Source organism: Anguilla rostrata, chromosome 13, assembly GCF_018555375.3.
Source record: "Anguilla rostrata isolate EN2019 chromosome 13, ASM1855537v3, whole genome shotgun sequence".
NCBI lineage: Eukaryota > Metazoa > Chordata > Actinopteri > Anguilliformes > Anguillidae > Anguilla > Anguilla rostrata.
In genome coordinates this window covers 18,550,900-18,573,486 of record NC_057945.1, presented here as the reverse complement: position 1 = coordinate 18,573,486, position 22,587 = coordinate 18,550,900, and the positions used below count along the sequence as shown (strand labels likewise).

The 22,587-nt window shown below is 45.0% G+C and overlaps 2 protein-coding genes across 5 annotated transcripts in view; one reads left to right on the top strand and one right to left on the bottom strand.

Moving 5' to 3' along the window:
* The window catches only part of cacnb3a (calcium channel, voltage-dependent, beta 3a), a 37,383-nt gene extending 24,853 nt beyond the window's left edge, over positions 1-12,530 (top strand). The window contains exons 10-15 of one of the 4 annotated variants that reach the window (XM_064303910.1): positions 3-97; positions 1,801-1,952; positions 2,731-2,826; positions 3,775-3,945; positions 4,812-4,859; positions 5,806-5,940. In XM_064303910.1, coding sequence (XP_064159980.1) covers positions 3-97; positions 1,801-1,952; positions 2,731-2,826; positions 3,775-3,945; positions 4,812-4,841 — 544 coding nt within the window. In that variant the 3' untranslated portion in view covers positions 4,842-4,859; positions 5,806-5,940. Of the gene's footprint in view, positions 1-2; positions 98-1,800; positions 1,953-2,730; positions 2,827-3,774; positions 3,946-4,735; positions 4,860-5,805 lie in introns of those variants that run through there. The other 3 variants (XM_064303911.1, XM_064303908.1, XM_064303909.1) reach the window with 3 other exon arrangements.
* A 501-nt stretch (positions 12,531-13,031) lies between these two features.
* On the bottom strand, positions 13,032-21,739 carry ddx23 (DEAD (Asp-Glu-Ala-Asp) box polypeptide 23). The gene is made up of 17 exons (XM_064303907.1): positions 21,590-21,739; positions 20,681-20,859; positions 20,325-20,438; positions 19,897-19,990; positions 19,412-19,477; positions 18,788-18,926; positions 18,073-18,206; positions 17,336-17,448; positions 16,973-17,116; positions 16,660-16,885; positions 16,255-16,400; positions 15,935-16,112; positions 15,329-15,571; positions 14,958-15,109; positions 14,733-14,841; positions 14,360-14,534; positions 13,032-13,896 (listed from the first exon to the last, which is right to left on the bottom strand). The coding sequence occupies exons 2-17, from the start codon at positions 20,857-20,859 to the stop codon at positions 13,673-13,675; spliced, it is 2,436 nt and encodes an 811-aa protein (XP_064159977.1). The 5' UTR covers positions 21,590-21,739; the 3' UTR covers positions 13,032-13,672.
* Positions 21,740-22,587: the final 848 nt, after the last annotated feature.

Below are 22,587 nucleotides of genomic sequence, written 5' to 3'. Positions count from 1 at the left end.
AGAATCTCCATTACTCGGGTCACTGCCGACCTGTCCCTGGCCAAGAGGTCTGTCCTAAACAAGAGAGCCATCATGGACAGGTCCAAGCCTGGTCTGGGTGAGTACTCTACTAAGAATGATTGTTGTTTGGAGCAGTACTGTACTGAGACTGATTGGGTTTGGGGTGAGTACTGTACTGAGACTGATTGGGTTTGGGGTGAGTACTGTACTGAGACTGATTGGGTTTGGGGTGAGTACTGTACTGAGACTGATTGGATCTGGGGTGAGAACTGTACTGAGACTGATTGGGTTTGGGGTGAGTACTGTACTGAGACTGATTGGATTTGGGGTGAGTACTGTACTGAGACTGATTGGATTTGGGGTGAGTACTGTACTGAGACTGATTGGGTTGGGTGAGTACTGTACTGAGACTGATTGGATTGGGGTGAGACTGTACTGAGACTGATTGGGTTTGGGGTGAGTACTGTACTGAGACTGATTGGGTTTGGGGTGAGTACTGTACTGAGACTGATTGGATTTGGGGTGAGCACTGTACTGAGACTGATTGGGTTTGGGGTGAGTACTGTACTGAGACTGATTGGGTTTGGGGTGAGTACTGTACTGAGACTGATTGGATTTGGGGTGAGTACTGTACTGAGACTGATTGGTTGGGTGAGTACTGTACTGAGACTGATTGGATTTTGGGGTGAGACTGTACTGAGACTGATTGGTTTGGGGTGAGTACTGTACTGAGACTGATTGGATTTGGGGTGAGTACTGTACTGAGACTGATTGGGTTTGGGGTGAGTACTGTACTGAGACTGATTGGATTTGGGGTGAGTACTGTACTGAGACTGATTGGATTTGGGGTGAGTACTGTACTGAGACTGATTGGGTTTGGGGTGAGTACTGTACTGAGACTGATTGATTGGGTGGTACTTCTGAGACTGATTGGATTAGGGTGAGTACTGTACTGAGACTGATTGGGTTTGGGGTGAGTATTGTACTGAGACTGATTGGGTTTGGGGTGAGTACTGTACTGAGACTGATTGGATTTGGGGTGAGTACTGTACTGAGACTGATTGGGTTTGGGGTGAGTACTGTACTGAGACTGATTGGATTAGGGTGAGTACTGTACTGAGACTGATTGGGTTTGGGGTGAGTACTGTACTGAGACTGATTGGGTTTGGGGTGAGTACTGTACTGAGACTGATTGGGTTTGGGGTGAGTACTGTACTGAGACTGGTTGGATTTGGGGTGAGTACTGTACTGAGACTGATTGGGTTTGGGGTGAGTACTGTACTGAGACTGATTGGATTAGGGTGAGTACTATACTGAGACTGATTGGATTAGGGTGAGTACTGTACTGAGACTGATTGGGTTTGGGGTGAGTACTGTACTGAGACTGATTGGATTTGGGGTGAGTACTGTACTGAGACTGATTGGGTTGGGGTGAGTATTGTACTGAGACTGATTGGGTTTGGGGTGAGTACTGTACTGAGACTGATTGGATTAGGGTGAGTACTGTACTGAGACTGATTGGGTTTGGGGTGAGTACTGTACTGAGACTGATTGGGTTTGGGGTGAGTACTGTACTGAGACTGATTGGATTAGGGTGAGTACTGTACTGAGATTGATTGGGTTTGGGGTGTGTACTGTACTGAGACTACAATATTTGTGTATTTCTTTTTGTAATATGTGATGTGTGTAAAAAAGTTTCTGGCTTATTAAGTGGGCCTTGGGCACAGAAAGTTTTGGAAGTGCTGCTTTAAAGGAAGTTTCTGGAATCAGTGGGCCTCCCTTTGTTTGTGTGTGCTCCAGCGGAGGTACAGAGTGAGATTGAGCGCATATTCGAACTGGCAAAGACTCTACAGCTGGTGGTGCTGGACGCCGACACCATCAATCATCCTGCCCAGCTCGCCAAGACCTCCCTCGCCCCCATCATCGTCTACGTCAAAGTGTCCTCTCCTAAGGTAGGGCAGACTGGAGGCCTTTTCTACCCACTTATGTTTCACACATAGTACAGCATCCATTTATTCATTTATACAGCTGCGTATCTACTTCAGCACTGTGGCTCTTCGGAGGTCTGGTGTACACAATACGGCACTGCAAAGGTCCCAAAACCACTGTAAGAGCTCTGTCCAATCACAGCTAGAGGAATAGAGTTCTAACTGTCCAATCATGACTGGAAGAAGAGAACTTTAACTGTCCAATAATTCCTGGAGGGGCAGATCATGACTGGAGGTGACAAAGCTCTAACTGTCCAATCATGACTGGAAGGACAGAGCTCTAACTGTCCAATTATGACTGGAGGTGACAAAGCTCTAACTGTCCAATCATGATTGGAGGTGACAAAGCTCTACTGTCCATCATACTGAAGGACAGTTACTTCCATCTCTGACAAACCTAACTGTCCATCTACTCGCTTTAATTTCCTGTCTTTCATTCATCTCTGCACTATTTGTTATTAGAAAGTTTAAATGACATATTTAGTAACATACACCACCAAAGCTTTGGTATTATTTCATTCTGTTTGGATGCAGTTCAGGTAAATTTAGTATTAACAAATAACATGCAAGGAACCGAAAAGTGTATTATATATTTTGTAATATTGCTCTCCTATTTACATTGTTTATTCTATTTTAGTTTCTTTTCTGTGTGTTGAGTGAATTTTTGCTATATAAATGTCTGTTATACTTTCTTTTTTTTGGTCTCTCTCTCTTGCCCTTGTTGAATGTGTCTCGCCTGTAGGTGCTGCAGAGGCTGATTAAATCTCGGGGGAAGTCTCAGAGTAAGCACCTCAATGTACAAATGATGGCTGGGGACAAGCTGGCTCAGTGCCCCCCTGTGAGTTGGTTGGCCCCGCCCCCTTTCCCATGATTCATCCCGCCTGTCCCATTTCCCATTGTCATCCTATCAGCCCCACTTCCCATGGTCACTGCTACATGATTTACCTGCAGGCCCTGCTACCAGTGGTGCTTAAAAAATGTATCCTCCTTTCCTCCACTACCACCGTGTCTCCTCTGTGAAACAGAAACTTATTCATGTGTCCCTCCTCCCTTCAATGTACCAATATTAGAGGAGACGAGCAAAGCAGATTCAAACTCGGCTCCTCGTTTCCTCCTGGCAAAGGATACATCGATGTATGCTAATGCAGAAGTCTTTCCATGTGTCTGCGTGACATCACTGTGCTCACACCCAAATTGAAAAACCATCCCACAGAATCTGACACCACCAAAACCTTAGAAAGCAGAGATGGTGAAGAACCTGAATTTTATGAAAGATATTTAGCTAAATTTGTTTGAAGTTCAGTAGGTTATTATCACACATAATGTACTACCCAAAGGCTAGATTGTCTACAATGGATGACAAAATGTCAGTTTGTTTTGTGGCTCTAATCTAACTGACAAATTCGGCAATTTAAGATGGAGAAGCAGGTTTTTTATGTGGAGGTGCTATATGATCAGACCCTGCTGTCAGACATAGATCAGGTTCTGCTGTCTGATATACGATTAAAAAAAAGATTAATTATGTGACTAATCTCTCAGAAGATCAAATCAGAAATATATACCTACAAAACTAAAAGTACAAACAGCCTCACATTGGATAAGGCTGACATAAGAAGGCTCACTGTGGTCAAGCGTAGACTCAGGAGGAAGAGGGGAGAAAAGATTAATGTAATGAAGTCTGTGCTTCCCTCTTAGGAAGTTTGGATGTAAGATGTGATTGTCCGAGATTAAAATGGGACATGAGGCTTTGAATTTATTTCTCTGCACCCCTCTCCCACCCTACCAGGAGATGTTTGATGTCATTCTGGATGAGAACCAGCTGGAGGATGCCTGCGAACACCTGGCTGAGTACCTGGATGTCTACTGGCGTGCCACTCACCTGCCTGGCTCCGCCCCCATAAACCCCCTGTTGGAGCAAAACCTGATGACCCCGCCCTCTGCCATCTCCAGCTTACAGGTGAGGTTGTCTATGAGGAAGGGGTCAGAGGTGACAGAGGGTGAGGTGATTGCCTCCTGCTGTGTTACTCTTGAGGCAGAAGGCTCCCCTGGCTGCGTTCAGGAAAGCTTCCCAGGAAAAGCTTTCCTGAACATTGAAGATGTTCCTTATTGTCTGAACATTAAAGAACAAAATGATTTAAATTTAGCAAATAACATTCAACACAAAATACTGTTTATTGCCGGTTCAATATGTTCCATTCTGGAACTTTTAGAATGTCATGACTTGCAAGTACCTAATACATACATATATAGCTCAAATACCCCCCAACATTACCCCAAAAATATGTTAAATACAAAATGCATGTATAGCTCAAACACTTAAATACAGATAACATAAATATCCTAAACACTGAAACACACAAATATCGTATTTACCAAACATTTAAATAACAATTGTAAAAATATATACCCAACACATATATCCCAAACACTTAACTTCTGTACACCCAGCGTTTATATATACCAAACATTTAATAAACCACATGAATATATATACCAAACCCTTCAACTTACACTTGCAAAGTTTAGCATAATGACATGCAAACCATGTTTGCAACATGACTGCACAACTCTGAACGGCATGCGGGGGTGGGGGGTGTGCCCGGGCACCTGTCTCTGATTGGCCGGTGAGGGGAGGGAGGCTGTGTCTGTACCAGTGTCTCTGAGTGTGGGTCGAGGCACTATCTCTGTTTATCTCCCTGCCCCCCTCCCTCCCTCAACCCTTCCACCTTGTTGTCACATCTCTGCAGCGCCCCCCAGTGTTGACGTCTTGTAAGTGTCTTCTTCGGCTGTCTTCTCACTCCTCCCTGCTTAACATTTTTGCAGTTCTCTGAGACACAGGAATTAATTGAATGATCGCTTACCAAAAAAGGGGTGAGTAAGCGGGATGGTTTATCTGCATCTCTCAGCCTGGCTCCGCCCCACTCCCCACCCAAACCTGACAATGAGACCCAATAAGGCCAATTTGTCATGTACACTTATTTCCCTCCACAAAACTCTTCCTGTGCCCCTATCACCCATAAGGAAATAAGCAATAAATTCTCCAAACACCCCCATCTCTATCCTAACGCCCCCACCCCCCACCCCCTCTGCTCTGCATCTGTCCCTCAGGCTCTGCAAGCTGCATACACTCCATTAGCACAAATTCACAAAGCAGTTTGCTTGTCTAACAGCAAGAGAAAAAGTCATTTTCAATTACTGGACAAAAAAGAAAAACAAAAAAAAAAACAGAACTGTTACCCGTGTGCTATTAGCCACAAACCATGTTGCTGTCAAGTCGGACTCTTTGTGAATGTAAAACCCACCCTTTTCCCCCCACAATGTGACCCTAATTTGTGCACACTTTATTTTTTAAGGTGTTTTTACTCCAGAGGAAAATGTGTGCTTGCTAGTGTAAAACAGATGCAGGTTGGCTTTTACAGTGACAAAGTGAAATGTCTGATGAAACAGGGCACCATCAATAAGCAGTCAAATGAAATCGATAAGCAAACGGTGAATCAGTTTTATCCTCCAATTACAAGCTAGCGATATGCTGTTTTTAAACACATGATCGGAAGTCATTTCTATTCAAGATGATATATTGTTTTAAGCAATACGGTAATTACAAATAGCTGTGGACATCTATGTTAACTGCTGATTTCCCACACTGAATGGTGTTGAAATATGCCTCCCACATGTGCTACCTCTGGATTTTTTAATGGTATTTTCAGTACCATTGAATAACGCTAAGTTCATTTTTCTTTGGAGTAAAAAGCCTCCTGTGGTGTGGGGTACACTCTGACCCGCTGTGTCCTCTCTATGTCCTCCCCTGTCCTGGCAGGACCAGCAGCTGCTGTCGGGAGGGGGGGTCAGGGGGGATGAAGAAGAGGAGGAGGAGGAAGAGGAAGAGGAAGAAGAAGCTGATCTGGGTGAGGCCCACTCCCCCGTAGAGCAGGACAGCCTTATGCCATCAGACGAGGCCAGCGATTCACTATCCCAGGGCAGGAGGGGCTTGCGCCGGCTACGCCGTGAGGAGGAGGAGGAGGAGGAAGAAGAAGAAGAGGAGGAGGAAGAGGAGGAGGAGGAGGAGGAGGAAGAGTACGATTCCCCCGGCCGTACCCACTCATACTGCGACATGTACCCGCCCCTCCGCAGCCACCCTGGCGGTGTGCACAGTGCTAACGGCCACGAGGCGCAGGACCGGCTGCTTCAGCACAATAACAGGCAGCGCGCTCGAGCATGGCCTCGCCAAAACTACTGACACTGGGCAGGGCGGGGCTGGGGGCGGGGCTGGGGCGGAGCTCTGACACTCAGGACAGGGTCAGCCGTGGCAGCAGCTTCTTCTGTTCTGTTCCTGTAGCTCTTCTGTGGCTATACAACTGGTCTTCCTCTCTGGGGATGGGAGGTGGGCCAGTATTGCCAGATGCTTGTTTTTTTTCTAAAGCGAACTTCCCACCTTCCCCGATACTTTACCTCCCTTTCCCTTTCAAATTCCCCTTTCTACTGTGGTCTCTCCACACTTCTGTCCTCTGAAACTCCGCCTTCACTCTGGCAACCCTCTAGGAATGGGGCAAGGGGGTTTTGCTGCTTGCTGACCCAGTCCTGAAGGTCCATCTCATGTTTGTGGTCATGTACCCAGTTGGTTTTGGTTTTTGTTTGGCGTAGTTCTAGTATGGCTGTCCCTTGCTATGGGGACATCAGCCCTCACTCCAGCACACATTCACAGTGTCCTGTCAGTCACAAATTCATTTTTAAATTTACAGAGCGATGCGGTGGCTCAATACGTTTGAAGACCACAGGGAAAATAGCGACTCTTCCATTTTGTGTGAAGCTCCTTCTGTCCCAGTCCTCTTAGATAGGACAGTGATAGTTTAGAGAAATCGGTAATGGCTCCCAGCCAGACCTAACTTAACAGTACCTGCCTTTGAGCTAGTTATAGGTAGATATAGGCCATGTCCTGTTTTAAACAGGTACCTTTGTGGCTCCTGGTGATATAAAGATGTAGCAAAGTATACAGGGCAGCAGTGAAGAGGAGTATGTGCACTGCTGAGTTTGATGTAGAGTTAGGCCAGATTACAGAGCGGAAGCTCGGCTGGCGGGGGGTGGGGTGGGGTGGGGGGGGGGGGTGTTCTTCTTGCACATATGCCTGCCAACTCCTGCCATTTCCTCATTTTTCCTCCTTTATTTCCTTCTTTCCCTTTTTCAACAGTGTTTTTGAGCTTGAGTATTGGAATTGTTTGTTTATTGTGACTGGCACCAACAAATCAAGGTCACCGTCATTTTCTCCAGAGGGAGAGAACGCTGCGAGAGCTGGCTTAGAACACCTTTGTACAAGACAGTCCCCATGTTATTGACTCTAAAACACAGGCAGTATGGCCAGCTCTCCCCACCTGCTGGCTCTATCGCTCACTATGAAGCAGTGAATCACCAACCCCCCATACAAAGCAGTTGGGGGGTTAATGATTCACTTCATATTGGAATCTCTAACCAACCAATCAGTGAAGCAGTGAATCACTAATCCCTCACATGAAGCAGTGAGTCACTTGCCAGCCCATTGTAAGCAGTGAGTCGCTAACCTTTGAAGCAGTGCTTTCTGCTGCTTCTCTTTGTCGTTGAATGTAAGTACGGCCCAGCCCAGTCCCCTCTGGCTGAGGCTGGAGCGTCATGGAGGAGCGACACCTCGCCCTGTCTATACTCCCACGAGCCTCCTCCCTCTTTCCAGTCACAGAGGTCCACTCTCAAAAAAACGGCCATATTCTAAAATCTCAATAAACATCTCGTTTCAAAATTAGAACATGCTAACCTGCTCTTTCGCTTCTTCTTAACTGGTTAAAACTAGTTTTAATAAGTTTGAAAAAGGCAAGCAACAATTTGCCACAGCTATCACAAGCTATCAGACATATCTGGTAACATAGGACTGGCCTTCATTCCTGACACTTTATGTATCTCTACCATTGCATGCATAAATATTTATTATAATTAATTTAGCTAGATCTATTTGCACATTAAGGTCAGGAAAGGTAGAGCTACTTAAAAATAGAAATCACTCACTTCAACTGTTAGGCTGTTAGTGGTACTTCTAAGGATTTTGTACATATTACTTTGGCACTGGATCAATCTGAGTTACTCTTTATTTTGTATTGAACAGTATTGAACTGTGCTTTGTTTCAAAGACGTTTTGCCATGTTTACACAGGTTTGTCTCTGTTCATAAATGACAAGAGGGTGGTTGGTATATAGCTGGATATTTGGTTATGTACTATGTTCATAAAGCTGCAGTACACTGTACAATAGTGGTAGATCTAATATCATATTTGGAACGTTTCTATATTCCTTACTGGTAATCGAAACTCCCCCGGCTATGATATTGAGAGTGCAGTGGGTCCTTTGAGGAGTTGCAGTACTTGGCTGTCCTGTAGGGGGCACTCGGTGTCCATGTTCCTGTGGTCCCGTTTAGCTGTATGTTTGTACTCCCATTCATCTGTCTGTTTATCGGGCCAGCTGAGTCCTGTCACCTTGGTCAGCACCATGTTAGCACTTAAGAGACTGCAAAGAGAAAGTGAGAAGCCAAATATTAAACATGGCCAGAATTCAATCAAATTTTGTCCTCAACTGTGACTTACTCTGAAAGGTTTAAATACATGCTAGTGTGGAAGTACTATGTTTTAGGAAACCACTTTTAAAAAAGATTGTTTAGCTGAAATTTGACATAACACATAAATATGGGCCAGAGATTTCAGTAAATTCCGATTGAATCCAAATAATTTTGGGGGTTGGGTGGGTCCGACCTTCATGACCAGTTCAAATGCTGTGATCTGTTGTGACTGCTCGGCTATGTGCATATGCAGCAGTACTTGAGGGGGGGGGGGTGCAGGACTGGGTTATTTAAATCCACACACACGCATACAAACACACAATCCCACACACACTCAGATACTTCAGAGAATGTAACTGCATGCCTTAACACAGCTGGCCTTCCATTCCAGCCAGGGTAAAACCAGGCAGTTTGTTGTGTCCAGTGGATTGTCTGTTCCATTCACCACACCACACTGTGCAATATGGCACTGCACCATAGCACACCACACTATACCTCCCCACCCTACGCTGTACTACACCAGACCTCACCACATCACACCGCACTGTTCTAATGAGGCCACGCTGGGGCACCCTCTGGTGGTGTTTGCTTGTCACTACCCCTGAAGCAGCCCATATTTTGATGTGCTGTGTGTTTGACAGCACACAGATTTTAATGGAGCACTGTAGGAGACATTTAATGCGCAAAGCACTGAAAACTGCTATAAGCTATGCACAGTCTATGATTCAGAGCTTCCTCAAAACAAAAACAGGCCTGAACATGATTGCTGAGACACACACGGACATACAAGTCCACACACACACACACACACACACACACACGCCCACATATTCCTGTTTGCATATAATGCACTCTACAGTCAGCTGGGGCATAGTAATGCAGAGGCATTTAAAGCAGTGCAGATAAAAGGCTCTGTTGTGTTCCTCAGCTTAAATTCTTGAATCAAGACCTCCCCACCCCACCCTGAACTATGGCTACACTCAGTCCGAGGAAAGAAAGCTTATAAACTCTGAATAATTTACCAGCAGTACGGCTCTGTGATTAAGGTACTATTTCCCCTTTGAGTAACATTATGAACTACAAACCAGGTTGTCAGGCTTTTTTTTACCCCTGTCAGTGCAACCAATATGAAGACGCTGAGGAATACAAGTCCTCTTTAGAGTCCCTGTGCATGCTAGGAGATATCTTGCACTGATCCTGGCATGGGGTATGCCCTGTCAGAGAGTGTGTCCTTTTGGCTGGGTGTATTCATTGTTAGGATGTGTCTGAGTGGAACACACCGCATGCTCTCAGTATAGGTCTGCACCACGAAAACACACAATGCTGCCGTTGCACCTGGTTGTGTGATTCTTAACTGGCAGTGTGATTTTATACATTGGTGTGTGATTGTTACCCGAGTATGTGATTGTTACTTTAATGTTTTGATTGTTACCCAAGTATGTGGTTGTTGCCTGAGTGCATGGATGTTATTTTTGTGTTTCCTACCTGGTTGTGCGTGTTACTTTGAGTATATGACCATTGCCAAGTTGTGTGATTGTTACTTCAGTGTGCAATTGTTACCTGAATGCGTGATTGTTACCTTTGTGTTTTATTACACAGGTTTGTGCATATTACCTGGATGTGGGATTGTTACATTAGTGTGTGATTGTTACCTGGCCATGTATCACTTTTCTAGTGATGAAAGGATTTGATGCTCAGTTCTTTCATGTGTGATAAACCTAAATGTTTCCATCAATGGGAACAACTAACCAATCTAGTTAATTTACATCTATGTTTAGACACACATGCATGCTTAAATCTCAGTAACAAATCTTATCATTTTATGTCTCAAGTTTACACATAAGGAAAAGGGATTCCTGCTCCATCCTATCAGAACCCACAGGCCAGTGAGTGTCATTTGACACAGCTTTGAAAAGACAGATATCGCCAAGGCAACCACCTCCATTTTGCCCAGAGCCCCCCTGAGAGAGAAAGGCCAGTGTACTGCAGCTTGGCAGTCTGTGTCCACTTCTTACAGGTGTCTTTACAGGTATCTATCTATTCTATTGTATTTTGGGGAAAAAAACCACAGCATGACTGAAAAATTCCTATGCAAGTGTTGCATGAAAATCTGATTGTTTCTTTATACATTTCTGATATACTTTACTAACTGATTATTATTCTTCATATTATTATTATTGTTATTATTGTTATCATTGTTAAGTACAAGTAATTCTGTTTTATACACAGACAAATGAAAAAGAACTTTTGGTCACCTTTAACTCTTTTGAATTGGGAATGATTCAATTGTAGGATTATGCAGACAACAAGGGTCTCAGAACAGATAGTTTGAGGGATGGGGTGCATTGCAGCGCATGGTGTACTAATTTTATTATTAATGAATAGTTTAATTTATTAATTAATATTATATTGCTTCACATAATGATAGAAGCATATGTAAGGCCTAGATATAGAATCAATATATTGAGCATATTATTATAATAATACATTTCTTACTGGATAAAAGAAACCTCACTTTTTAAAAACTACAGTCCTGTAGTTTGCCTCACATTATTCTCATTGGATAAATCTGGTCATAGTATGTCTATAGAGACTCATTTGTGCTATTGTGAGATTGTAAGAATAAGAGTTGACCTGTGGAAGAAAAGGATTCCACCACTAATCTACTGCACATTGTAGAAAAGCTGGGTCTCACATTTAAATCATCCTGACACCCTTTTTTTCATGTAATTTTACTGCATAAAAATGCAGTGCACTGCTTTGTTTTCACATCAATAGTAAAACTAACAGTACACTATATATCCAAATGTGTCCTTTTCCCAGCAAGAAAATTAATTTATTGAATTAATACATCAGAACTTCTACAAAAGCGTCAGTAAAAAGTCTTCCATTAAGAAAATGTTTTAAATTCATGACAAAATTAGCATTGGGTCCGTTCAAAAAATCATTCCAATGGATGAGGTCATACAGCGTTGGTCTTCAAGTGCTTCTAAGCCAAGTGAAATCTGCTTTCACCCGAAGCTGTCCTCTCCTTTCACCTTCTAGGCTTGCGATGAGAGAAGGCAAGAGAATGGCGAAGTTAGCACGCTTTAAAAAAATTTTAATTTTTTTTTAAATTGTGAAACTATCCGTCCCCCCGAAAGAATTTGGAAAATTACGAAGGGAAAAATACTTTTAAAATGATTTGAAGAGAACGGACAGGGATGGAGACGGATTTCACAAAGGCAATTTACTTTACCCATCCGGCTGTATTCGTTTTGAATGTAAGCGCTTCGCGTGTCGGCGGTTCTGGCGCACGCGACGTTAAATTTCCCCGTGCGCGGAGACGCCCAGCTCCCATGCGCTTTGTGGGAGAGATCGGAAACTACGACCAACCAAATATAAAAAAAAGGAGGAAACACTGCTCATCCGAGAGGTGCTTTCAGGACTGCGGGGGGTCCTTTGGGTCCCGTGCTAAGGTGTGCCACCCTGTTTATCCTGCCACTGGTTTTCGAACTCATGTAAAATACAACCTGGCACTGAAGGCTTCGTCTGCTGTATTCCTTGTTCTTCCCTGTGGACCAATACATTGCTCGAAAAAGATAGCGGTTTTTTGGATATCTGAAGCACAATTTTTACAGTGATTGCTATTCAGTTGTTTTCCTTTAGTCAGATATTCTCAAATTCTGTATGCAATACAAAGCTTAGCATTGACAGACAATGCCTTAGACCATCGAGACTTCTGTGTAGGTAGAAAAAAAATTGCACTATTTTTCTTTTTGATGTCTGCTTTGTAATGCAATAAATGCCCTTAATGTAATCATATACCCACTTCTGTGTTCTAGCGTGGCAAAACACGCCATATCACTCTGAGGAAGAAAAAAAAAAACATGAAAAACTATTTCCTGCCTGATGCTGTAAAGAATGCTTTCTATTTAAATATAAATTTAAAACCAGTAATTACAATAAACATGACATTTTATGTACTTTTAATATTGTAGCGCTGGTGCCTTTTTGAGGGTTTGACACAACACAATATCAGTTTTTAAGGCCCTGTTTATCAATAAAACATCATTTATCTCTGACAGAAGTCAGCAGTGCTGGAGACACAAGTGAATGTGGCTCTCCATGACCAGGAATGAGGACCCCAGCAGGCCCTACCAATCTCCAGGGCCAGGTCTACAAGCCCCGTGCTGGCTGTCCTTCTCCCAAAGGATCTAAATGTATGATTATAATTACATGATGTTCACAGTGTCAGTATGTTTGTTTTTGAACACCAAGAGTTTGTTTGCACATGCTCTACTATGTGCAGAGTCTGAGACACCTCTGCTCTTGACAAGTACAATTTAAAGTCATATCCATTCCCCCATCCTGAAAATGATGTGGAAAATACTTTTCTATGTTAAAAAGTTAAAACATTTATATGGGGATCATTTAACATAAGTGGTTTCATTTACAATTGCTAACACTCAATGCCACTGTGTGCAAAAGGCAAAAGGTCAAAAATTGAATTTATTGAAACACTGACACATTTCAGACCAATTCTTCAACATACTTCACCTTACATTAGTTACAATTCCGAGTTCACAGAAACAGTATACTCCCCATCAGAACCTGACAAAATGGGGGCTTTAGCAGTGATTGAAGTTTATAGTTCTTCAAGTTTCTTTTCACAAGTGAAAACTTCAAAAGAGAAAAATTAAACCCAATTAGCAAGTAACTAAATATACACTGTATCCTTGTATAAAATGGTCGTTTGTGGCCTTGCACACATTAAACATGGATCTTGGTCTGGGGGGCATCTTTCCTCCTCACTAATGAACAGTTCAGACCAGTAACTGCCAGTCTCCAGCTAATGGTATGCTGTTCCCATGGTTTCCAGTACCCCAACCCTTCCGCTATTCCCATGATTTCTGATGCTCAGCTCCCTTATTCTGTTGCCGTAATTCCCCATGCCCCACCCCTTATGCTGTTCCCATGGTTTCTGATGCCATGGAAGAGGTGGAATAAGAGACGAAAGGAGCCATTAAAGGGCTACACAAAGAGAGAAGGAAAAGCAGACAACAGAGGATGGAGCACCATTCTTTTTGGTGAGGATGGTGCCGGGTTTGTGCTGGGCGTCGGGGTGGTTAGGGTTAGGCGAAGATGGTCTCCTCCCTCCTCTTCTTGGTGAGGATGGTGCCGGGTTTGTGCTGGGCGTCGGGGTGGTTGGTCAGCTCGGGGGGGCAGGTGGAGACCGGGCTCTCCAGGATGGCCTGCTTCAGGTCGTAGAAGACAGTGGAGTCCTCCTTGGTGAGGAAGGTCACCGCCACGCCGCTCTTCCCAGCGCGACCCGTACGGCCGATACGATGGATGTAGTCTGTGGGAAACGGTTAAAAAACAAACTCAATCCACCGTGAGTCTGGAGCTGGGAAAAACCATCCCCAGACTGGGAATACAGTATAAACAGGAATACCCGTGGATAACTGCCATTTCTCTCTTCTTTCATTGACAAAATGAGGTGCTTTGGGAGACTCATTCTTTGTTTAAAAGCTTTTTGGAGAGAAAGTGCTGTATTGATGTGCAACACATTTATTTTAAAAAACCTTTGCTGAAGTGCCAGTTCTTGATCATTTACAAGCGCATTTCCTTAAGCTCCGCCCTCAAACAAGTTGAAGTCAAATGAAACAACTCGTATAACTGGCCTGTGTAGCTGCCACTGCCTCTACCACAAACTGTCCTTCATTCTCTCCTTTAACTGCATTCATTGTCAGGTGTGTATGAGGATAAAACTCTCTGCTACGAACGCTAGCGAAAGTTGTGGTCCTACGGGTGTTACGTACCCTCGATGTTCTTGGCCATGTCGTAGTTGAGCACCATGGAGACGTCGTGAATGTCGATACCTCGGCCGGCCACGTCTGTGGCCACCAGTATGTCCTTCGCTCCGGCCTTCAGGTTGGAGAGCGCAAACTCTCTCTGCTCCTGCCCCTTACCGCCGTGGAGTGTGCAGGCGTTATACTGAGAGAGAGAGAGATACACGCACGCGTGCGCGCACACACACACACGTACACACAAACACACAGTTAGAAAACACCAGTAAAGCCACCATTCCTGGTTACTCAGAGTGAATCTCATGACTCATTAGGTACCCAGAGAGTTGGTAATACCCCTGACCACACCCCTGCCTGCCCCACCCAGCCCAGCACCACGCCTTACCCCCATCTTCTCCAGGGACTTGGCCAGTACGTCGCAGCCCTTCTTCTGGTTAACGAAGATGATGATGGGTGGCTCAAAGCCTCGCGCCAGAACATCCAGAAGCTTCTTCCTGCAATGCCACAAAACAGTACAGATTTGAACTCTTCCCTCGCTCACACACTCTCTTATACTCAATGTGTGTATGTGTGTGTGCATGTGTGTGTGCGGAGGGCTTCTATTTCCCACCTCTTCTCTCCCTCTGACATCAGCAGGACCTTCTGCTCCACCCTCTCGTGCGGTTTGCCTGCAGAGCCGATGTACACCACCGCGGGGCGCCGTAGGTAACTGCGAGCCAGCCGCTCCACTGCCGGGGGCATGGTAGCCGTGAACATCACCGTCTGAGAAAGAAAAAACACAGAATTACATACACCCGTACACACAGACACAGACACACACACAGATGGACTGCTCATCTACAAACACTGACAAAAAGCTGCAGACTGCATTTAGTGCCCAGCCAGGGCTAACGGCTAACATTGCTCATGCGCGTAATGGAGCCCTGCAAAGAGAAGAGCTTCTGTTTGTACGTCGTCCGCTGAGTGCGTGTGCGCTCGTACCTGTCTGTACTTGTGTTTTCCCGATTCAAAGTTCATCATCATCTTCTCCGGGTCTTCGGCCTCGTCTGTGTCAGGTTTCTGGTTGGTGACGGGGATGTACTCCAGAATCTTCTGCACGTCGGGCTCGAAGCCCATGTCGATCATGCGGTCGGCCTCGTCCAGGACCACATAGGTGCAGCGGCCCAGGACCAGGTAGCGGTTCTCCAGCACGTCGATCAGACGACCGGGCGTGGCGATCACAATCTGCAGGGAGACCGCAGCGTCAGGGCGACCGGGCGGTGCCAAGCCCTCAACCCCAACCCTGGTCCAGCAGGGCCCAGAGTGTGGGGCATGTGTGTGTGTGACTGTACTGTATGTTTGTGTAGACTGTCCTTAGCATTAAACTGTAGCATCTACAGCATTAAACTGTAGCATGCTGTGTGATCTACATTTGTGTAGTATATATTTAAATTAAACTACAATCACAAATACGTGCTGGTGCATGTGATGTGTGTGTGTATGCGGTTTTTGTGAATGCAGTATGCATGAGTATGTCATACAGGAATGTGTAGTACACCCGTGTGTGTGTGCGTGTGTGTGTGCGAGCGTGGGGCACGTGTGACGTACCTCGCAGCCCATCCTGAGGCGGAAGCCTTGGTCCTCTCTTGAGATGCCTCCAATGACTGCAACGGTGCGGATTCCCAGCGGCTTCCCGAACTTGATGGTCTCCTCCTCGATCTGCTGGGCCAGCTCACGCGTGGGGGCCAGGATCACTGCGTACGGCCCCTGGTCCGAGTCCTCAATCCTGCGGGACACAAGTCGCCGTTACAGAGAATCTCCACAGGGAAAGCAAGCCTCGACACAGAGCGTCAGCGAGGGGGCGAGCTCTGCCCGTTTACAGATACACGTCAGAGGCTAGGAGCTTAGGGGTTAGGGGTGTCCCTGACCTGTCGATCTTGGGCAGGGTGGTGATCCAGACCAGCAGAGGGATCAGGAAGGCGGCCGTCTTGCCGCTGCCAGTCTCGGCCACACCAATGATGTCCCTGTTCTGCAGGCCGATAGGGATGGCCTGCCTCTGGATGGGGGTAGGATCCTAGAAGAGAACCGGCCAATCACAACAGTGAAGGCAGGGTCAAAGTGCGGGCAAGCTCCCACATTAGCACTGCAAAGTGCCTTCCAACTCAATCCCAGCTCTTAATTCCTTAATTCATGCATTTACTACAGGTATAGTTTTTAAGACCACTCTCATATACAGTACATCGCCCTGTAAGGTTAAACCAAGTGGAAGAGACTAGGAGTATGGGGGTAGGGAGGAGGAGTTAAGGAGAAGGGGTAGGGAGCAGGCAGCTGACCTTGTAGCCACACTTGTCGATGACCTCCACGATGTGGGGGGGAAGGTTGTACTCCTTCCAGTTGCGGATGGGGTTGGGGATCTTGCCCCCCTTGGTGGTGATGCTGTAGTCCTCCCGGAAGATTCTCCAGTCCCTGTCCGTCATCTCATCCAGCTTCTTCTGGGACCAGTGCCTGTCGTCCCAGCGCTGCTTCGCCTCCTTCTTCCGAACCTTCTTCAGCCTCAGCCTGGTAGGGGAGGGGGTATGTTAGTCTTTTTGTTTAATCGATATAAAACATTTCATTTGCGTTTTGTGTGTGTGTGCCCAGACTCACTCCTCCTGCTCCTTCTCCTCCAGCGTGCGTCTCTTCTCCATCAGATCTCCGTAGAAACGGGACTGATCTCTCTTTTGCTGCTTTAGGTCAATCCCGGCAATGAAGCCACGCCCGTACAGCTGCACCTGGTGCTTCTCTTTGTATCTGACGAAAAGCAGGGAACACACGGCCATTTCAGCACAATCACGGTGGTAGTAATACATACTAATAGTTTGACTTGTTTTCATATGTTTGAAACTAATGTGTTTACAATTAGATTACAGCACATTGGTACTTAATAAAAAGCTCTTCATCAGCATATTCCTAATATTATCATTATCATCTTCATAATATTATCATTATCATAATCATCCCGGAGCTCACATGGGGTTGTAATCGATGGACGTGTCCTCAGAGGCGTCCCACTCAAACACAAACTTCCTGTCGTTCAGGTGTCGCGTCCTCCTCCTCTTCTTCACTCCGCCTAGGTACCGTTCCTAAGAGGGGGAAAGTGAGGGAGAGAGTGTGGGAGAGAAAGGGAGCGAAAGGAAGAGGGAAAGGGAGGGAGAGAGAGGATGAGAGGGAGAAGGAGAAAGGAAGAGGGAATCAGAGCTCATCTTATTATATTGTAGGGGCATTACCAACCCATCCCAGCTCTCTCCCGCCCACCTTGGTAAACTGGTACATCACGACATCCCAGAAATGTGGGATGTTTGTTTCAGTCGAGAACTTCTGTCTAAACAAAACTAAACCTAACTGTACCACTATAGGACCAATACAGCACCAATACCAATCCCTGGACATCCCAGTTTTTCACCAGAAAAGGTTGAGGTTTTTTTAACTGGAGTTCCTCTGATGGGGAGATCAAACACCCAAAAATGTAGTGAGGTGCTGACTAATGGAGAGCAATCATAAAAAGAGAAAGATAATCACACACTAGTATGCTCCAAAGTAATTTATCATAGTACATACATTTACAATAAATTACCTGAGTGCATAAGGGAGTGTGCGACTATCTTTCTCTTTTCATAACTGGAATTCCTCAACAAAAACTCGTGCACAGGTACACGCGGTCAGAGTGCGGTTAAGTGAGGGTCAAACTGCGGTTAAAGAGCACTCGCCTTAATGGCCTGCAGCTCTTTGCCCTTGTCCTTCTCCTCGCGGATCTTCTGCCGCCCGTCGTCTTCCTCGTTGCCGTTGTTCTCCCTCTCCATGCGCTCCCTGCGTTCACGCCGCTCGCGCTCCTGGGGGTCCTCTGATACGCACGGGGAAACAAGAGCTGTCACTGAAGCGCCACCGACAGCGCGACCACGAATACCGCACAAACAGCAGCACTGAAGCAATGCTCACTCAACGACAAGCTACCATTACCAATACCATTATCACTGCTTGTATTTTTGCACAGACTGCGTTGTTGCTGTTCTTGTTTGTGTTAGTATTAATCAGTTTATCCTTCAGGGTCCAAGTTGAACTATGCGGTTGTTCCCTGCACTTGGAACAGTACTTCTCTCTAGGGTTTTCGACATACTTGTTCCTGGTTATGGTTATACACTTTGTTGTACGTCGCTCTGGATAAGAGCGTCTGCCAAATGTCTGTAATGTAATATAATGTATCAACACCTAACACTGCAAATGGCACAATGTACAACCAAATTATCCAACTGGACAAACTTCTCCGATGGATCTCCAATCTGAAGCCATTCATTTTCAATAAGACGAAACCCTTCTTCAACAAAATGAAAACAAGAAAAGGTTTGGGGGATGCACTTTCCTGCATTTGTTATTGAGGAGGAAATTTTGTTCAGATTCTTTATTTCCCCGTGGCAATGCGCTCACCCATCATCTTCCTCCCGATGTCCTGGAACACCCTCCTCTTCTTCCGCTCGTCCTCCAGCATCTTCCTCCTCTCCTCCGTCTCCTGCTCCCTCCGCTTTATCGCCTCCGCCTCACGCTCCGCCTTCGACAGGAACTTGGGCTGCGGGGTCAGGATCGGATTATCACTCAGTGATGCGTTAGGAGCCAGCGAAACCTTACTAAATACACTCATGTCACTCAGTGATATGTTAGCATCTCAATGATGCATAACGTCCTGCCAAAATCACCAAGCAACATATTAGCACCCTGCAAAATTGCACCACATATACTCCTATGACAGTGATACATCGGTAACAGGTCAAATCTTGCTAACTATACTCATTATATCTCACTCAGTCACGTGCTAGCATCCAGCCAAACTGTAATAGACATTATCATTATAGCACTAGATGCATTAGCGACTAAATCTTACTAAATTTACTCATCCTCACATGATGTCCAGATTTATAATGGGCATACAGTCACACTATAGGCCTTTGATATGATTCATGAGTTTCAGCCCAACTAGTCTGTGTTCTGGTTGTGTACTGGTTTTTACTGGTTTTAATGGCTATTGTTGCCATGGGGGGGATTTCTCTGTCTCACCTTGGCTTCTGCCTCCTCCTCTGCTTTCTTCTTCGCCAACAACTCCTCCAGAGAAAGAGGCTGCACCTGAGAAAGAGGGGAGAAGGGGAGGGGGGGAGAGAAAAAGAGGAGAGAGTGAGGATGATAATTAATAATAATTAAAGAGGCCGAGTTCATCTACTGTTTGTGTACATTCTCTTTCGCTGTATGGCTTTTCTTCCTTCCTTGTTTGATTTTGTTAAGTGAATGTGAGAGTCTGACATAGAGGTAGAGGCTGCCGTTTCTCTCAGGAGAAGGGTGTGTCTGTGTGAGTGTGTGTGTGTCTTCGGCAGCATGGCGAATAACAGAAATTAATCAGAACTTTTCGTACGATTGCAGGTGCGCTGCGGTTGTTCTGATGTTAATGTGGGCAGGAAAAGCTGCCTGTTGATGGATGAGGTGAATCAGTAGCCTGCTGCTACAGTGTAACAATACAAAATTAAGTGAAACATGGCTATCGTACATACCTTCTCTTTCTTCTTATTGTCCTCTTCATCCTCCTCTTTTTTCATATCCTTTTCTCTCTTTATCTTGCCATCTTTGGACTTAGGGGATGTACTCCTGAAATGACATGTAAGCATTTATCCCAGAATCCTCCTGGTTTCTAAAGTCAGAAGCTTGTTTAATTAATCACAGCTTAGAAGTTCCCAGCCCTCCAATTGCAGCTAAACTTCACTTCATTTTTCTGAACGTGGTGTTGATGCATCAGTGCTTTTTTCTGAGCTCTACAAATGAACATGACTACGCTTTGGATGGGTAAATGCCTTATGTATAAAAATGTGAAGTGTGTAAAATACGGACCATTTTTCTTTGTATGTGAGTCTCTTAATTACAAAAACACATTCCTGAAACGGCACTCGGTGTGTTAAATTTAGTATGGGGGACAGGAATGTACCTTGACTTCCTGCTACGGTCTTTGTCACGGCGATGACCGTCTTTGTCACGGTCCCGGTCCTTGCGTGTCCGGTCTCGGTCCTTCTCCCTCTCCTTGTCTTTCTGACGCCGGTCTCTGTTGTAGTGGAAAAGGGCAGTTAGAGTACAAAACAACAACTTAATGCAGGAACCCAAACACTATACCTGGAGACCTACAGGGGTCCCCAACCTCAGCCTTTGGAGAGCCACACACCCTTAGCTATGCAGGACATGAGAACTGGCATGAAAAATCCTGTGTCTGTGTTCTCTCTCTAACTCTAGCCCATCACACTGCTAACAAAAAAAAACCCACCCTCTGCACCTGTGTATATTACACACCTTTCTGCAGATTTGGAGCGGCTGCGGGATCTCCTCCGCTCGCGCGAGCGGTGGCGCTTTCGCTCTTTGCCAGGAGAACCCCTGCGCTCACGCTCTCTGGATCTAGATCGGCTGCGTTTCCTGTCGCGCTCCTTCACCGAGGCCTCGGTTTCCTTCTTTTCGGAAAGTTCCCCAGCCATCTGCAACGTATGAAAGACGTCAAGATCATTTGTCATGCTTCATTCGGCAATCATCGCGCTTTAGCTGAAATGTCTTAGGATACATCTTCAATATTCTAATGACAAATTTCTGTTCCACATTTGCATACAAACAAGGGAAATGTACAGACAGTATCTAGCTACAGTTAGCGTTAACTACTTTACAGATTATATCGGAATGAGCGCATTCTGTTACATTACCGTGTTCGGTAACTATCGATATGTAGATTAAGTTGGATTATCTGATCATTTGCCATTGAGTTCGTTTGAAATCCCGTAATGTTAGCCGTATTTAGACTTCAAGTCAACGTCCTAGCTACGTAACGCACGTTAGCTAAACAAGCACAATAGGTAAACAAGTTACTGATATTCTGTTGTGATGTCTCTCATTTTTAAAATCAATCGTGCTGATTGGCTGGCATCTTGCTAGCCTGAACACAAACTCGCTCGTTTTTCCGCTGCAATAACAAATAAACATACTAAACAACTCCGCGGACATTAACTTAAACATAACAATCGATATCAGTTTTTAAACTCGGCTGCTAGCTGTTTATGTATTGTACCAGCACATATACTGCGGTGGTAATTAGCTAACGTTAGTCGTACAATGTCTTACTTTAAATCAGCTGCATAAGTTAAGCAAACCGAGAACACGTGAACAATTGTTGATTATTTATAATTAAGAAAAGAAAATGCACTCAATCCAGCTCACCTTTATTCCACAGAACAAAATAGTTTGCTAATTCAGCTACGTTATGTCAGCGTTCCTACGAAGCAGCCATATTGCAAAACCAAAGCAACAAACACGTGATCAATTCTGAGTAGTTAAATCTGGAACTTGTAGTTATTTCAGACACGATTCAATACAGTACTACCGGATGTGAACAACAGTTCCCAGAATACCTGTCGTGGATCAGTTACTTTTTTGTCCGACACGCTTTCAGACTCGTGTTTCAAACGGGCTGTCTGTGTGACCATATGTGTTCCGTAGTTTTGGAGTCCTGTCTTTTTAATGAGGTTAACCATAGGCCGTGTGTCAAGTCGACCATCTGCTATACTCTCACGTAGCCGCCAATGTGTAAAAATGCTTTAGCCATTACAATCTGCAGTATAGAATTAAGCCACAGGGAGGTGAGCAATGAGGTTTCTATGGTCTATGGATTTCTCACAGCCTTCCTGAATCTGAAATAGCCTTTATTTGCAACAGTGTAAGGCATTTGGTTCTGTGGCACAATACAAGTGACAAGCAATACTCCAAGCCCTAAACTTAATTTTTTCTTCACCATGTTGTCAGGGCGAGGGACTACAGCAGGGCCAAATGGGAAGGAGGAAATGAGATCAGGGATTGATCCAGAAGTGGTCAATCCCTTTACCTACTTAGAGCACAAAAAAGATACCGATTTGGGCGATGCAAGATTAATTCTATGATTAATTCTTGATTCCAAGAAGTTAATGTTCTCTCTGCATCTTAAAATGGAGATTGCATTTCTGTATTTTCCCATTTAGATCTAGTTATGTTCACCATTTACTAATCGGCGGTGTATTCCATAGCGAATAATTGTTGACAGACAAGACTTCTTTGAAGGGGGGGAGGGGGGTGTTTTGTGGATGCCAGTGTCAAATTAATGTTTATATTCAAAAAACACAAGCAGCTGATTGGTGTATCCAGTGAAAAGGGTTTCCTCTAGTCTAGATAATCTCACCAATAAT

Excerpts from the sequence above, each read along its gene's own strand:
- ddx23 (XM_064303907.1), bottom strand. The coding sequence starts at position 20,859 with ATGGCTGGGGAACTTTCCGAAAAGAAGGAAACCGAGGCCTCGGTGAAG. Across the intron at positions 18,927-19,411 it reads AGGAGGAGGCAGAAGCCAAG|CCCAAGTTCCTGTCGAAGGC; the intron begins GTGAGACAGAGA and ends CTGACCCCGCAG. Across the intron at positions 18,207-18,787 it reads CATCGGGAGGAAGATGATGG|AGGACCCCCAGGAGCGCGAG; the intron begins GTGAGCGCATTG and ends CGTGCGTATCAG.